The sequence below is a fragment of the Sceloporus occidentalis genome, unplaced genomic scaffold (genome assembly GCF_023333645.1).
Source record: "Sceloporus occidentalis isolate IW3139 unplaced genomic scaffold, rSceOcc1.0.p SCAF_3, whole genome shotgun sequence".
In the NCBI taxonomy this organism is placed as follows: Eukaryota; Metazoa; Chordata; class Lepidosauria; order Squamata; family Phrynosomatidae; genus Sceloporus; species Sceloporus occidentalis.
This window is the reverse complement of record NW_028316983.1, coordinates 6764155-6781867: the sequence shown is the minus strand read 5'-3', so window position 1 is coordinate 6781867 and position 17713 is coordinate 6764155. Positions and strand designations below refer to the sequence as shown.

General features: G+C 38.7%; 1 protein-coding gene across 4 annotated transcripts in view; it reads left to right on the top strand.

The window, feature by feature from the left end:
- ZBTB46 (zinc finger and BTB domain containing 46) overlaps positions 1-17713 on the top strand; it is a 100072-nt gene that overhangs the window by 71189 nt on the left and 11170 nt on the right. The window contains exon 6 of one of the 4 annotated variants that reach the window (XM_089513551.1): positions 6-2707. The exons of the other annotated variants lie outside the window; for them this stretch is intronic. Within the exon in view, the coding sequence (XP_089369677.1) occupies positions 6-568 (563 nt within the window). The 3' untranslated portion in view covers positions 569-2707. Of the gene's footprint in view, positions 1-5; positions 2708-17713 lie in introns of those variants that run through there. 4 annotated transcript variants of the gene reach the window in all.

Sequence of the window (17713 nt, the reverse complement as noted above, 5' to 3'; positions counted from 1 at the left end):
TTTAGATACGACTACTTCACAGTCTGAAGATGTGGACTTGGGCCATGAATGCTTGTTCTTGGATTCCCTTGTACCCAAGAGGCTGAGCTGTGCTTTCTGCAGGAAAATATTTGAATGTGTGGAAAAGCTGGAGGAACACATTCATGAACACACATTCCCTGTGATTACCCCTTTTGATGTAGCTGACTATTCTGGACCAATGTTGGCTGGTCTTTCTGGGCACATGTCTTCTGGTCAGCTTGCTCGTTTCCGGTGTCCAAAGTGTCCTGCAAGCTTCACACTCAAATCAAACATGGATCGACATGAGAAAACAATCCACTTTAACAGGAAGAAGATGCAATGCCCTCACTGTCTAAAGCTATTCCGAGACAAAACAGACTTAAATAGGCATCTTATGTCGGTGCACTCCAGTGAACGTTTGTTTTTGTGTCTTTTCTGTGGGAAGGGTTTTGGTACTCAGAAAAACCTCACTACTCACGTGAAGGTTTGCTGCCTGGGCTCCACACAACCAATAGCAGAAGAACTACTGAGTAGTATTGATCAAAGTCAGGATTCTGATGATGAATAATAATAACTGTTGGGTGATAGAGAGAATGGCATAGAATTCTTGGAGATTTACTTGTTATTCAGCAGATCCTGCTCTGTCAACAGTCTCTGTGTTCAGGAGAATGAGAATGTTGACTGATAGCTAGATAATGAAATGTCTAGACACTGAAAGGGAGTCACAACTCTCTTCATCTCCAAGTACCATGGCTCAGACTAAAAAAAAGGAGTGATAAAACAAATATGGTTTTCAGACTTGAAGAACAGATAAAAATGTACTATTCAGAATTTTCTTAAGACAAAACATCTTATTTTTATACTTTTTTAAAGATAAGTCTTATAGATAGCAATATAAATTTAAAGCTTTGTATTGTGAGCATGAGAGTCATCATGGTATAGTGTTTTGAGCATTGAACTAAGACTCTGGAGAACAGTGTTTGAATCCCTGCTCATCCATGGAAAGCTGCTGGGTGACCTTGGGCAAGTCACACCGTCTCAGCTTTAGATGAGGACAAAGACAAACCCCCTCTGAACAGATACTGTCCAAAAGCTATGATAGCTTCAACTTAGAGTAGCAGTGGCAAAAATTACTCGAAGGCACATAGCCCTGTCTGAGTTACCGTATTTTAAGAGGAACTTTAAAGGATAAAAAGGTCACTATTTATTTTAACAGCAGTTACTTTATGGTATATTTGCTGGAAGCAATCTTTTACTTTGCTCCTCTTGGGTAAAATGAGTATTCCAGTGGCAAAGTGTGCCCTATATGATGGGCCTAGTTGAGCTTTTGCTTGATGTACATTCTCTCTGGAGAGCCTCATACATGCAAGTTCACACAGTTGTGTCTTGTTTATGCACAGTTTTGGTGATGGCAAGCCAGAAGGGAAAGAAGCTAAGCCATACTCATCATAAGGGTGCTTCTCTTCATAAGACAAGAGTCCTAGCACTATCATAGTGCTGTTATTCCATCTATTTCTCTTGAACAGATATATATATAATATATGGAAGATGCAACGGGATAGATGGGAAAATTACAAGTGGGAGATGGTGATGCCTGGGCCCCAGTAATGGGGTAAGGTTGCACAATAAAAGTTTCATCTGGAAATACCCTGATTGTCTCAGGGATATCCTGGATTCAGCAAAGGCAGCTCTGAGGTAATATTCTGTGTAGCTTATTAAAGAGCTAAAAACCTTGTAAGGGTAGAAGAAAGAGCCAGTGATTAGTTTCAGATGTCAAAAGCATAAGCAAGTATAGCAGTGAAATATTGATTTGTAAGGCTGCTGTAAGCAAGACTTCTGTACTACCATGGATGGAGGAACACTAGATTCCACAGAACTGATCCATTATCTTAAGTTTTTAGCTAATTTGCTAAGAAACATACTATGCAGTGATGCCTCATTATCATTTTCATCTTCCAGTAGATTGCTTGCATTCTGGCCAACACTTGGTTTAGAGCACATTTAATTCCTTAATCATGGCAACAGTAAGCTTGTGCATAATCACTTCTGACTGTGCCAAGATATCAGAATCTTGTCAACCATCAAAGTACAGTGGAAACAATAGACCACCTGGACCATTTTTATTGGAATTTCCATTTTGTAAAAAAAGACTGAAATCAACCATTTTGGATCTAAATCTCCATCTTCAAAATGAATGAATGAAGTTTATTCCTTCTGGAAGGGCTTCCTCTCTCTCACCTCCATCCTTTAATTTCGGTCCATTCAGCTGCATGCATTATTACATCCGCTCACCACTTTGACTATATGTCTCCTCTATTATCATCCCTTCACTGGCTCCCCTTCCCCTTCTGGATTCAGTATAAGCTTTTACTGTTGACTTTTAAAGCCCTCCATGGGCTGGCCCCTCCTTATTTATCAGACCTTCTTTCTCCTCACCTTCCCACTCGTGCCCTCCGTTCTAGTAGTCAAGGTCTGCTGTCTCAGCCCAGGATTTTCTCTGGCCCCTCCCGGATTAGTCCTTTTTCACTTGCTGCCCCTCACTCCTGGAATCTCCTTCCCCCACGAACACGGCTCATCACTTCTTTAATCGGTTTCAAAACTGACTTGAAGACCATCCTGTTCAGAGAAGCATTCCCAGGCATTGTGTGACTTATTTGTTACTTGATGTTTTTAATTTGTTGCCTGCTTTACTTTATTGTACCCTTTCCTGTACTGTTATGTATTATTTATATGTATTATGCTATTATTTCTTAGATTGTATGCCTTGGGCAGGTTTACTTTCTCTGTTTTATTGTTTGTATGTGCAGCGCTGTGTAAATCTACAGCGCTATATAAATAAAACATAATAATAATAATAATAATGTTTTATTTATATAGCGCTGTAGATTTACACAGCGCTGCACATACAAACAATAAAATAGAGAATGTAAACCTGCCCATGGCATACAATTTGTTGTATCTAATGCTGCCATTGTGATTCCATTTTGAAGATGTGATGTTGTCTTTTTGTACTGGTCACTGATGATAATAATAATAATAATAATAATAATAATAATAATAATAATGGCCAGTGACCAGTACAAAAAGACAACATCACATCTTCAAAATGGAATCACAATGGCAGCAGTAGATACAACAAATTTCTAATCACGTAGATTGGTTGTTCGTGATTCTTCTCACATGCAGAATAAGATAATGAAAGCCCCCAGAAAGGTGTTAGAAACATTCAGTTTTGAAGTTTTTGGAACCCAGTTCCATTCAGCCCTCCCAAAGCTAATAGGCATGATGTTTTCTCATATGATATACTTCCATGTGCGAGCTACACTATTTAGTTCTATGAACTTTCTCCTGGAATTCTAATATCAGATCCCAACTTCTAGTTTCCTGCCTGGTTTCTGAGTTATTCAGCTGGTAGCTGGGTCTTATCATGCTTGCACAGCGAGTAATTGACTTTAAAAACATGGTATAAGTGGCATCGCTTGTGAATATCTGATGGAGAGAGAAGGAAAACATGGCTAGAAAACACAAGTTTTGCTTCTTACTTTGCTGTCTCAGTTCTTCTTGATAAACAGTATTTCAATCTGCACCATGCTATCCATTTTTTTAAAAAAAGTATTGGATATTTGGATCTTTTTAGATGAGCTCTTGGAGAACCTCATTGAAGTCAGTTTTACATCTCTGTATCATAACCTGTCCTCTGTGAATGGATGCCAGAGTAGAATCACAGAACAATCGAGTTGCCAGGGGGCTCATGAACCATGGTGCACAACCCCAGGCTCAGTAGAGGATCTCCATCTAAAGCATGCCAACAGGTTAACTGTCTTGCCACTTTCTGAAGGTGTACAGAGAAGGACACCTCACCATGTTTCTAGGCAATTGTTCCATTGCCAAGCCATTCTCATTCTCAGAAAGTTCCGTCTAATGTTCAAATATGGTTGTTGTTCATTAATGATAACACAATTTTTTAATATTTTTATACCCTGCTCTTCAGCCAAAAGGCTATCAGAGTGGCTTACAAATTGTTAATTAGGCATTTCCCTGCCCTCAGGCTTACAATCTAAAGCAGTGGTTCCCAACCTGGGGGTCGCAACCCCTTTGGGGGTTGCTCGACTCTTTCTCGGGGGTCGCCAGGTTGGGATTCTCCCCTGCCTCCCCCTCCTCCCCTTTTCCTCTTCACCACATTCTTCAAGGTCTCCCTTATTCAAAATGCTGGGGACCAGACGTTTAGATTTTGGATTCTTTTGGATTTTGGAATATTTTATTTTGATAAACGTACATAAATGTACATACAGCGCGCCCGCGCCATACATGGGTGCACTATACGCGGCTTCCAGCTCATGTGGAAGCCGTGTGGCAATCAAAGGAATGGTGTGTATGCCCATAGTGTGCGTGCTGTCCCCAAGCTGTGCGAACACACCCCATTGTTTTTAATGGGGTGCAAGCATACGCAGGTTTTCCCTTACATGGGGGATTCAGAATGGATCCCACGTGTAAAGGGATGGCCCACTGTATTAAAAATGGGACCCAAGTCTCAACACAGAATTCATCTATGTTTCTTATACATCTTAGACACATAGCCTGAAGGTAATTTTATACAGTATTTTAAAATAATTTTATGTACAAAACAAAGTTTGTGTACACTGAACCTTCAGAAAGCAAAAGTGTCACTATCTTACCATAAAAAAAGTTTTGGGGTTTTGAAATATTTTGGAATTCCAGATAAGGAGACTCAACCTGTACCATCAGTTTTTTCATAAATAGTTACTAAGGAACCCATTAGTTTTGCAATCCTGAGTTTATGGTGAATTCATTTATAATTTCTTTATATTATATGGGCAAAAACCCTGCCTTTGGATCATTTTCTATTGAATCTTTTTCTATTGAAGCTGTTTAAACTGACTGTATTGACTAGCAAAATTTAGTTTTGGGTAGTCTGTGGTTGTGCAAGCAAATACTCTTTTCTATTCTAATTAGCACAGCTAGCCTGCAATTTTATAGTCTGGCAACTGTTAAATAATTTATTTTGCTCTTTGACAAACAGTAGGTGGGGAAAGAAGAAAGCACAGCAAGATAGGCAAAGATCAGCAAACAGGATTTTTATAGTTAAGAGAAAGCTCCCTGTACAGTTACTTTAGGAATGGTGTGTATGTGTGTGTTAGGAAGGAGGCAGATGTTGTTACAGAAACAAAAACAAGAAAGAAAGAAAATGACTATGGAAGCGCCTGTGTGTATCTCACTAAAATATATCTTGGGCTTATGCAAAATGTTCCTAATAGATCTACACTTCACTCCTAGACATGTCAACATAGACTTCCGTCCCATAGTAAGGCCTACACCAGTGAAAGCGTGCCTAGAATTGCAGCAACAATTTGGTGTATTCAACACTGTGATGCTTTATTTTAGTTTTGTTTGAAGAACTGTCCTTTATCTGGCTCCTTCTCATTTTTTTCCCCACAGGAAAAGCCAGACATGTCTCAAGGTGCTCCATGAATGGCTGCTTTATTATAGAGCAACTTTTGGTCCTCCAGAAGTTTTGGACTTCAACTTATAAAATTCTTGACTGTTGGCCAAGTTGACGGTAATTTCTGGGAGTTGAAGTACAAAACATGGAGGGGACCAAAGTTTGGAAACTACTGTTACAGAGAAAGCCCAACTCATTTTGATCTGTATATATTTTTATGAAAAATTTAATTCAAGGGTGGGAGTGCTCTATGACCAGAAGGAGAACTTAATATATGATCAAAATAAAATAATAATGGAAACAATACAGAAGAACTATATTAAAAATATGACAGGATAAATGATGCATGGGAAGAAGAAATATATGAAGATGAACCCCAAATTTTGGAAAGTGAAGTGAAAATTCACTCAAAGCAATTGGGAAGAACCCGTGGCATACCAACAGAACTGCTACAATTCACACAGTCAAGTTCAGTTCTGACTAAAATCTGCCAACAAAATATGGAAAACAAAGCAGTGGCCAACAGACTAGAAATGATCACTATACAGTTGACCCTCCTTATCCATAGATTTTTTTTTTATCAACGGATTCAAGCATCCTTGGTTTAGAAATATTAAAAGAAAAGTATGAATTCCAAATAGCAAACCTTGATTTTCTACTTTATATAAGGGACACAATTTTGCTTTGCCATTATATTTAATGGGACTTGAACATCCATGGATTTTGGTATTCACGGGGGATCCTGGAACCAAACCTCAGTGGATAACAAGGTGCCACTGTTATTTGTACATAAAGGAGACACAAAACACTGCAGTATCTACAGGACAATTACACTAATATCCAATGTAAGGAAAGTCATGCTCAAAATTCTACAGCAAAGACTTTGATCAAAAATGGAATGAGAACTCTGAGAGGTGCAAGTTGGTTTCCGGAAAGGAAGAGGCACTAGGGATCACACTGTAAACATACAACAGATAATGGCGCACACTAAGGAGTTCCAGAAAAAAATCTTCATGTGCTTTATTGACTACAGTAAAACTTTTGACAGCATAGACCATATGGAATGCTCTCAAAGAAATGGGGGTGACACTGCATTTGATTGTCCTGATGTCCATCCTGTACTCAGGACAAAAGGCTGTCATCAGAATGGAGTATGGAGAAACAGAATGGTTCCCAATTGGAAAAGCAGTCAAGCAAGACTGCATACTATCACCCAGCTTGTTTGTTCTTCATATTAACTCTTGCCACACTCTGATGTTACTTTGCTATTTCTGTCCTGGTTTTCATCTGTGAAATATGATAGGGGCTGCTGCATATGTCTTGCCAGTAATATTTTCATACAACACATATACAGTACCTCTACTCATTAAGCCTGTGTCCTGTGTAAAAGGTAATTAGTTCTTGGAAACAGTGGAAATTTCATTTTCTTCTAACCCTTCCCCCCCCCCACCCCCACCCAAAGTTAACCTCCACAAGCAATGTACGTGCTTGCTTAGCTCTTGACCTTATCATTGCTGTGCTACTTCTGATCTTCATCTGGATGAGTGTGGCTGGCAGTGATCTGTATATACATAGAACACTTATACCTCCTTTAGGACAACTAAGTCAATCTCTAATCCAAGAGTTGTTTCCATTCTCATTTACCTATGTTACATCAGTTAAAATTATCTAGGACTGGCATGATCTCGAGTCTTTTCTGTGCAGCTGATTTTTTTAGTTCTCTAATCCATACCTCTCTGTTGTCCCCTTTCTTTAAACATTTTGAGTGTAAAGAAAAAGACATGTGAAACTCTGTCAGGATGGCTAACTGTTTTTAGTTGCTGCTACTGTCATAGGTATCAGAGCTTGAAAGTAATAAGTTAAATTAACCAAGTTGCTTGTTGGTCTTTTGGATAACATGTAAGGAAGAGACATTTCCAAAGGTAAGAGTGGTGTAATGAATAATAGTTTCTAATTTTTAAAAGTAACTTTTAAAGGACATTTTTACAGACTTTTTTTCAGGAGTTTTTCATGTTTTATGCCATTCCTCTATCTCTCTCAAAATAGGACAGCAATAAGACAGTAATAAGTTAACAAGCAGCACAAGTAACATGAAGATTTTCCTTTTCAATACAGCAATGGGTTAGCAGCAATAAATTCATTGTGTTTCAGATAATTAATTGCCATAATAGATTTAGTAAAAGACATGCATCCAGTATCAAACATGAATTAATATAAAGTGTGTGTTTTAAGCATCCTCATTTACTCTATTGGAAAGGATTAGCTGAACTGTGCAGTGGAAAAAGTAGCTCAATTCCAGCAGTAGTACCCTCAAAATCTGATCCCCAAGTTTTCTTTCTGTATCTCAGGTTAAAGAAATTGGTGCTAGTTTTATTTCATAATTGTAAATTCAACAGGATTTAATACATTATTTTCCTCAGTTAAGCAGGTAGATAGGTTCCTGATCCATAGAAAGCTTCATATGTCACTTTGGAGATCTTGTTTTCATTTCTAAAATAAAAATATGTCACAATAGACGGGGTTTTTTAATTGTTTGTTTTGGTCTGTTGCCGTTTGTTTTTTTTAATAGAAATACTTTTAGATAGTCCTGATAATGCAATTCTGATTTAACTGATATGGAGCTGTGCTATTTGGTTTTTCTCAGGATAAAGAAAGCTATTTTAACAATCTGGGAGTGATAGTCATGTCAGCAGTGATGTAAAATGTTGTTATAGTTGGAAATAAAAGACTTTTTAAAAGTTGTAATACCTTTTAAACTGTTCCAAACTGGACAGGTCTGCCACAATTTCAAAACCAAAGAATTAAAAAATTTTTTCTTGAAGCCATAAAAATTGTCTCAAAAGCAATACTTGTGCGAATAATAACACTTTGATTTGATAACTAGAATAATTTAAAAACATGAGAGCAAAATTTTTGTTATGAATGTATTTGCAAAGTGATCATTTCATATAACATTTTAAAAGGTTAAAAGTGCTTCTTGCAAATGAGAGTCCATTATTACGGTGCTATTCTTTGGAAACGTTTTATCTTGTCGTTGTCTGTTCCTTCCTGTCACTGGCAATGACCCTTGTGATCTAACTGAGTTTCAGGGCAAACTCACCTTATACACAACTTTAGTCAAAATGCATTCTGTTCTTCTTTTCTTCAGAGCTTATAAAACAACCATGGGTGAAAACAAACATAATGAAAAGAGAGTTTTCGGTGCATGTTATTGCAGTTACGGGAAGTAATAGTTTCTTTGGAATGACTGATGTCCAACATTAGTGTAGCTGTCACTTCTGCCTCTCCACCCATGGTACAAGCCAGTTACTTACTTTTATTTTGTAAAAGGAATGCATTGCTTATCTGATCATTCATTGTCTTTAATGTGTTGAGAGAGTGTGTAAAATTGATCTAGGGACTGAACAGTTTTTTCTTGGTGACATTATAGGCACCATCTAGTCTGAATGCCCAGAGCTGGCACTTCTGCAAAGCTGTAAAAGCGGGTTTTGAAAGCTTGATCATATAGAGATAAATTATTGTGAATTAGATTGAATACCTCCTTCCAAAATTAGGCTTATGGATCCGAAGATGTTACATGTGTGTTTTCACCATTGTGTCATTTTTAGTTTCCAAATACTGCTCCCCTTTTGACCCATTGTGTTTTATGTTAACTTTTAGATCAAATATGTTGAAATTTGTATTAGACGAATGTAAGCTATAACTACCTGTATTATGGCACCTTTACTAAGCGGTCAAATATGTATGTTTTCAATACTGTGAAATTCAGAAATAAGCTATGACATCTAATTTCTAGTGATACTGTTTTTCCAAGCTAGAAATGTATACTTGGGGGATAGTTTTTAATAAAATTGTGAGTGAAAAAACATACTGACTCTTGCCATTTGTAGACCAGTGGTTTTTTGAAGGTTGCTTTAACCGAGGAAACAGTTTCCTATCTATATTATGCCTGTCTATCCATCATGCAGTGCAAATCCACATGGTTGACTGCAAGGTAACAAAACATGGTGCGTTATCTCATGGGAACAGAAAGACAGTTCACTAATTCGGATACCTTCCAAGCAAACACATAAGATTTCTGTACATATTGTCTCCATTTATTTATTTATTTAATATTCTTTCCTTATTAATAAGAGCTCAAGTCATCTATAAGAGCTCAGGATCTTTTGCTCCAGAATTCATATTTACAAACCAGTTTTTGGTCAAACAGTCGACAATTACATGTTTGTACAAGTTCAAGAAACCTGAGATTTTTTACCTTCACTGAAAATTGTTGTTGTGAACCATTTCATATGGAATTTGGTATTAACAAGAATTTTTAAGTGTTTATTTCATTCATATCATTAGTAACATAATCAAAAACAACCTGGACGACATCAGGTAAATGTCATTGTTCCTTACAAATAATCCAAAGACTTTAAATACCAAGACTAATAAACCACTGGTACAAAATAGAGAACTATGTAATCTAATTTGGTGAAGTTGAAAATTACCATCTGTACCACCAAGGCCGCCTTCACATTCTCTGTGCAGTTCCAGTATCAGTTCCATTCAGAAAATGTGCCTAGGCTAGAAGTTTTTGGGCTGGGGCTCCAACACCTGCTGATTTCATGCTTAAGGAGTGCCCAGTACAAGGTGTTGGTTATTACCTTTAAAGCCCTAAATGGCTTGGGTCCAAGCTATCTCAGAGACCGCCTCTTCCCATACAATCCTCCCCGCGCTCTCCGGTCCTCTGGGAGGAACTTGTTGCAGCCTCAAAAATTGAGGCTTGCGGCGACCTCCCGGAGGGCTTTCTCTGTTGTCGCCCCTAGGCTCTGGAACGGCCTGCCGGATGAGATCCGTCAAATAACATCTTTGGACAGCTTCAAAAAGGCTGTCAAGACGGATCTATTCAGGGAGGCCTTCCCAGACTGAATTATCCTGGCCTCAGGATCTCAGGATCTCCCCCCTCCTCAGTAATGTCTCCAAAGCCCCCTTTTCTTTAGAACTGAAGTTGCAGTGGTTTATTGGTTGATATTATTTTGTTTAATTTATTGTTATTTTAACTAGTTATTATGGTTTTAAATTAGATATGTTGTTTAATAACTTTTTTTTTTTTTTTTAACTATAGTCTTTATTGAGTATTTTTAACAATAAACCAGAACCAAATTCATTCTATACAGCGTTAAATCAAATTACACATCCATATACTTTTATCGGGACTCTCAAGTAGTTTTCAGAGCATTAAATAGATACATTAAATAAAACCTTCGTTCTAATCATTAAAGAAACATATTTTCCTTAAGTATTCGTCCTTGATTTTATCTTAAATGTCTCTTTCTTTTTGTCCTTAAACCTTACTTTGCTACCATTTCTTACTAACAAGCCAAAAAAGAATTCCCTCCTTGATTGTCCATACATATACATATATCTATATATATATTTATATATATTCCTCTATGTCTGTTGTGTATTAGAATACCCTTTCAAGAACCTATATATATATATAGGTTATTATATTCATACATGCATTTACATATATTTATTATATTAACTCCTCACAGTTCCACTTTCCATTTTTTTTTCATGTAGTTCCTTATAGGATCCCATTCCTTATCTCTTTCTTTTCTCTCCATAACATTCTCATTATATATTATCATAGCACAGTCCATATCTTTAACCTCTAAAACTTTTAACAACCATTGATCAGTAGTGGGCACATGAGGTAGTTTCCAGTTTTTTGCTAGAAGAATTCTAGCACAGGTAATTAAATTCAATAATAACCTCCAATGTTTTTTTCCTTGTACAGTATCTACAAATGTTACCATATTTAATAAATACAGCTCTGGGATGAATGGGTAGTCAATATTCAAAATTTGCTTAATGTTATTGTGGATCTTTAACCAATATCTTTTAATTATCGGGCAAGTCCACCACATATGGAAATATGTTCCTTTTTCTTTTTGACATTTCCAGCAATTGTTCTCCCTTAATTTATATATTTTTGCGATTCTTGCAGGTGTATAGTACCACCTGTTTGTAACCTTTATGCAGTTTTCTTTTAGTTCCTGTGAAGTTGTAAATTTATTAGACCATTCCCAAGCAATTTCCCAACATTCTAACTCTATTTCATGCCCTATTTCTGCAGCCCAGGTTGTCATATGGGTAGATATAATATCCTGCTCCATTTCCCTATCCAAAAACAACTTATAAAATTTCGCAATTTTTCCTTTTTCCCTTGTTCCTAACATTTTATCTAAGTCATTTAGTTCTTTTTCAAATCCTTCTTTTTGAGCGTCTTCCTTGAATCTTTGAGCAATCTGGTAATATCCAAACCAGCTCATATTCTTTCCTTTAGCAATTAGTTCTTCCCTTGTGGCAATATTTATCCTATTGTTGTAATCTATTTTTATTAAATCTTTATATCTAACCCAATTAGGGTTTCCCTCCCACCTTCCGAAAAAAGCCTCTTGTGTGGAAACCCAATTTGGTATTCTCAAATAAAATTTTTCTTTAAGCTTTTCCCAAGTCTGAAATAAAGCCTTTCTGATAGCATGGTTGTGAAAGTCCTTGTTTATTTTATCCTTGTTGTACCATATATAAGCATGCCACCCGAATCTTAGGTTGGCAGCCTCTAAATTTAATGAGTTTCTATTCTCTAAGTTTATCCAGTCCTGAATCCAGATCATACAGCTTGCTCTATAATATAATTTAAGATCAGGTAGCGCACAACCTCCTAGTGACTTTGGTTTTATTAGGGCCTTTTTATGTATTCTCGATCTTTTTCCTCTCCATACAAAGTTCAGGAGAGTTTTTTCCCAATCTTTAAATATTTTTCCACTAATAATAACTGGTATATTTAAAAATAAAAACATTAACTTTGGTAATATTGCCATCTTTATGGTGGCTACCCTGCCCAATATTGATAGGTCATAATTCTTCCATTTTGTTAGATCTTTGGAGATCTTTTGCCATACTGGTTTATAATTATTTTCAAAGAGATTTATGTTCTTATCTGTTAGCCATATGCCTAGATATTTTATTTTTTTTTTCCATTTTCCAACCGGATTTGAACGATAATTCCTTTATTTCTTTGTCCTTCATGTTTTTTGTTAACATAAACGTTTTATCTTTATTTATCTTAAAACCGGATACTTTCCCAAAATCATTTAGTTCTTCCAGTAACCATTTTATGGAGTTAAGTGGGTCCTCTATTATAACACATACATCGTCCGCATACGCTCTCAATTTATGTTCATGTCCTTTGATTTTTAATCCCTTGATTCTTTTATTCGCTCTTATTGAATTGTTTAGTACTTCCAAAACAGTAATAAAAAGGAGAGGGGAGAGAGGACATCCCTGCCTTGTACCTTTATTTATTGGGATGCTCTCCGTTTTTTCACCATTTATAACAATTTGGATTTTTTGTTGTGTGTATATTTCTTTTATGTTGGTCAGGAAAAATTCTCCCACCTCCATTCTCCTTAAAACTTCAAACATAAATTGCCACCTAACCCTGTCAAACGCCTTTTCGGCGTCTAAAAAGACAAGCGCAGCATGTTTTTCATTATGTAGCGTATAATATTCAATGGCATTTAGGATCGTTCTAAGATTGTAACGTATTTGTCTTTCAGGAAGGAATCCGTTTTGATCCGTATGGATAATTTCTACCAAGACTTTTTTCATTCTTTTTGCTAAAATTGCCGTATATAATTTATAATCTTGGTTTAATAATGCTATAGGTCTGTAATTATTGATATTGTTTCTATCCTTTCCCTCCTTAGGTATCAGAACTACATCCGCTGAATTCCAGGATATTGGTTTCCCATCAGTACTAATATTGTTAAAAGTTTTACAGAGAATCTCAGATATTTCCTTACTAAACGTTTTATAAAAAAGAGCTGTATAACCATCTGGCCCCGGTGATTTTCCAAGTTTTTGTTGCATAATTGCCTCCCTGATTTCATCTTCTGTAAATGGGTTATTTAACATTTTTCTTTGTATATCGTTGATCTTATTTATACCTTTCTTATCTAGATATTTTTGGCTTTTTTCCCAAATAACTGTTGCTTCTGTATCTTCCCTAAATAAATTTGTATAATATTCCTTAAATGCTCTTTTAATTTCCTGTTGTTTTGTAATTTTTTTTCCCTTATGATAAATTTCTGTAATAATTTTTTTCTCTCTCTCTTCTTTTAATTTAGATGCCAACCAACGGTTGGGTTTATTTGCATGTGCGAAGAGTTTTTGTCTTGCAATTTTTGTTTTCTTTATACCCTCTTCTATTTCTTGTTTAAGAATATTCGCCTTCAGTGTTTCATATTTAATTTTAAGTTTTTTATTTTCGGGATGCAAATTGAATTCTTCTTCTATTTTTTTTAGTTCTTGCTTCATTTCTTTGTCTTTTTTAGCTTTTATTTTTTTCATTTCTGACGCTTTTTTTATCAATAAACCCCTAATAACCACTTTACATGTATCCCAAATTGTCTTGTATTTTACTTCCGGGGTACTATTCATTTCTAAGCATATCCTAATTTCTTCCTTCAGTTGTTTAACATACTCTTCATCCTTAATAATGTCCTCATTTAATCTCCACGTCCAATTTCTTCTACTGTTGTTCAAATCTACTTCAATTTCAATCATATTATGGTCAGAGATAGTTCTGGGAGCTATTTCCATACATCTTATTTTAGGTAGTAATTCTTTTGTACTCATAAACAAATCAATTCTCGAAGACGATTGATGTACATCCGAGAAGTATGTAAATCCATTTTTCCCTTCATATAAATGCGACCAAACATCCTTTAAATCATATTCTTCGAACATTTCAAAACAACTAACTGGTAATTTACCTTGATATTTGTGAATTTTTCTTCTAGAGCTCCTATCTTTTATGGGGTTCAGCACTCCATTAAAGTCTCCTGCTATTATTACTTTGTCCCCTGTGGAGCGTTTTAGGTCTTGGCATAATGATTTGAAAAAGGAATCTTTCTTTTCCAACGGAGCATAGACACAAATTATATCCAGATTTTGATCTTGTATTTTAACTTGTATTGCAATGTATCTACCTTGTCTATCTTTAAAAAGCTCTTTAGCATCAAATTTTTTATTTACAAATATTGCCACCCCTCTTCTTCTCTTTTTTTGGTCTGAGGAATGAAACAGATAACCTAAACTTGGGTTTCTTAAATATTTTATTTCTTTTTCTTGGATTTTGGTTTCTTGTATACATAAAATATCACATTTATTTTTTTCTAAATAATGAAAAGTCTGTTTTCTTTTATAAGTGTTATTTAATCCTCTGACATTTAATGAGCCAATTTTCAGTCTCATTTATCCTCCCCTAACTGTCTTCTTCCCTTTCAGAGATCTCTCCCTCCTTGTCAGCTGTGCCCTCTTCCTCTGGGTCTTTATCTGCTAAATCTTTCTCTCTTTTTTCTTTCATGTTAGCGTCCTTCCTTTTGTTTGTTTCTTGATCATTTTTTCTTTTATCTAAAACTCTTCTATAGAAATCTTTAGCTTTTTCTATTGAGTTGATCTTGTATCTTTTCTGTTTATACGTAAATGATACCCCTTCAAGCTTTTCCCATTTGAATCTGATTTCATTGTTCCTTAGGGCATGAGTAAGGAATTTATAATCCTGCCTTCTCCTTAACACTTGAGCAGGTAGATCTTTATATATTTCAATTTCTTTTCCATCAATCACCAATTTACTTTCGTAGTTAAGTTGACATATTCTGTTTCTTAACCTTACATTAGTAAAACAAATAGCTACATCCCTATCCAGCTTTCTTTCTTTAGCAATCGTGGAATTAATCCTAAAAATTTTTTCAATTTGCAGATCTAACATTTCGTATGTCATGTCTAAATATGCAGCTAATTCAGGGATTATCCGTTCAAACAATTGCTCCTTTTCTACTTCTGGAACTCCTCTTAATTTCAAACATCTTTCTCTATGCCTCATTTCCTGAACCAGAATATTTTGGTTGCTAATTTGCTGTTCAAGTGCTGTTATTTCTGCTTTTCTTTCTACCTCCTTTGTTCTTATACTAAGTTGTTCAACATCTGTTCTTAAATCCTTTAATTCTTCTGATATCCTATCCATTTTATTTGATAATCCTTCTATTTCTTTCCTCATATCTGCTCTTATTTCTTCTCTAGTTTCCTTCAATTCTTCTCTTATTTCTTTCTTAAAGGCTTTTTTAAATTCCCTCAATTCCTGTAGTATAATCATATTAATATCTGATTGTTTACTTATGAATTCAGATGACCCTCTTCGAGTATTAGAAAGGTTTTGTGGCAATCCCTGTGTAGGTTGTCTTGATCTGACTCCTGATGCCATAGTTCTTTATCTTACCAAAGTCAATAATTAACCCAAAATAGACAGCTTAAGCCCCTAAACCTTGAGCCTAACTAATTGCTGGAAGGTGAGATACTTACCCCTACTTAGTATAAATCTATTACACGTTTACCAAACAAATTAAAGATCCTGAAGTTATGAGAACCGATAGTTCCTCCTAGTTATTTTCTTCCCCCTCTCTCTATCCGCTTTTCAATAATTTTTTTTTCTCGATACTTTATTTTCTTTCACCCCCCCCCCCCTTATTTAGTTATATATTATTTCAGGTTTCTCCAATGCACGGTGCCGAATTGCACTTAGGACTGCTTGAGAGCTATTTTTTAACTTTTCTAACTTCAGGGATGCGTCAGAACTTAAAAGGTTGAATGCAAGTTAGTGCCAAAGGCTACCACTGAAAGCAGAGGCTGCTCTGCGGTTTCTAGACCCTCCCTTATCTCCAGCCAGGCTCTTGAGCCGTGCTGTGTTAGGGTGAGACGTCCCAGAAAAAACCCCCCTGAGCCCCTGAATTCCCTCACCTTCTTCGGTGTGAAATTACTCCAAATAATGAGTCAGCTCTCAGAGGACAGGCAGGTGAGGCTATGCAAACCTCACTCTGCCAACACTTGCTCCTCAACCTAAAAAAGGGCAAGCGGTGGCACCAGCGCAGTTGGGCGATGTCCCTGGGGCTGCAAAGGCCCCCACGCGCTGCTCTCCTCCGCTGCTGCCGCGCCGCCGCGTTGGAGGCCGGTGTTCCTGGGCCTCTTGTAGGGCCCTGGGCGTTGCCCTTGGTCTCCTCCGCCGCAGCCGCGGTGTCGGAGGGCGATGTCCCTGGGGCTGCAAAGGCCCCCACGCGCTGCTCTCCTCCGCTGCTGCCGCGCCGCCGCGTTGGAGGCCGGTGTTCCTGGGCCTCTTATAGGGCCCTGGGCGTTGCCCTTGGTCTCCTCCGCCGCAGCCGCGGTGTCGGAGGGCGATGTCCCTGGGGCTGCAAAGGCCCCCACGCGCTGCTCTCCTCCGCTGCTGCCGCGCCGCCGCGTTGGAGGCCGGTGTTCCTGGGCCTCTTATAGGGCCCTGGGCGTTGCCCTTGGTCTCCTCCGCCGCAGCCGCGGTGTCGGAGGGCGATGTCCCTGGGGCTGCAAAGGCCCCCACGCGCTGCTCTCCTCCGCTGCTGCCGCGCCGCCGCGTTGGAGGCCGGTGTTCCTGGGCCTCTTGTAGGGCCCTGGGCGTTGCCCTTGGTCTCCTCCGCCGCAGCCGCGGTGTCGGAGGGCGATGTCCCTGGGGCTGCAAAGGCCCCCACGCGCTGCTCTCCTCCGCTGCTGCCGCGCCGCCGCGTTGGAGGCCGGTGTTCCTGGGCCTCTTATAGGGCCCTGGGCGTTGCCCTTGGTCTCCTCCGCCGCAGCCGCGGTGTCGGAGGGCGATGTCCCTGGGGCTGCAAAGGCCCCCACGCGCTGCTCTCCTCCGCTGCTGCCGCGCCGCCGCGTTGGAGGCCGGTGTTCCTGGGCCTCTTGTAGGGCCCTGGGCGTTGCCCTTGGTCTCCTCCGCCGCAGCCGCGGTGTCGGAGGGCGATGTCCCTGGGGCTGCAAAGGCCCCCACGCGCTGCTCTCCTCCGCTGCTGCCGCGCCGCCGCGTTGGAGGCCGGTGTTCCTGGGCCTCTTATAGGGCCCTGGGCGTTGCCCTTGGTCTCCTCCGCCGCAGCCGCGGTGTCGGAGGGCGATGTCCCTGGGGCTGCAAAGGCCCCCACGCGCTGCTCTCCTCCGCTGCTGCCGCGCCGCCGCGTTGGAGGCCGGTGTTCCTGGGCCTCTTGTAGGGCCCTGGGCGTTGCCCTTGGTCTCCTCCGCCGCAGCCGCGGTGTCGGAGGGCGATGTCCCTGGGGCTGCAAAGGCCCCCACGCGCTGCTCTCCTCCGCTGCTGCCGCGCCGTTGTTTAATAACTTTTTA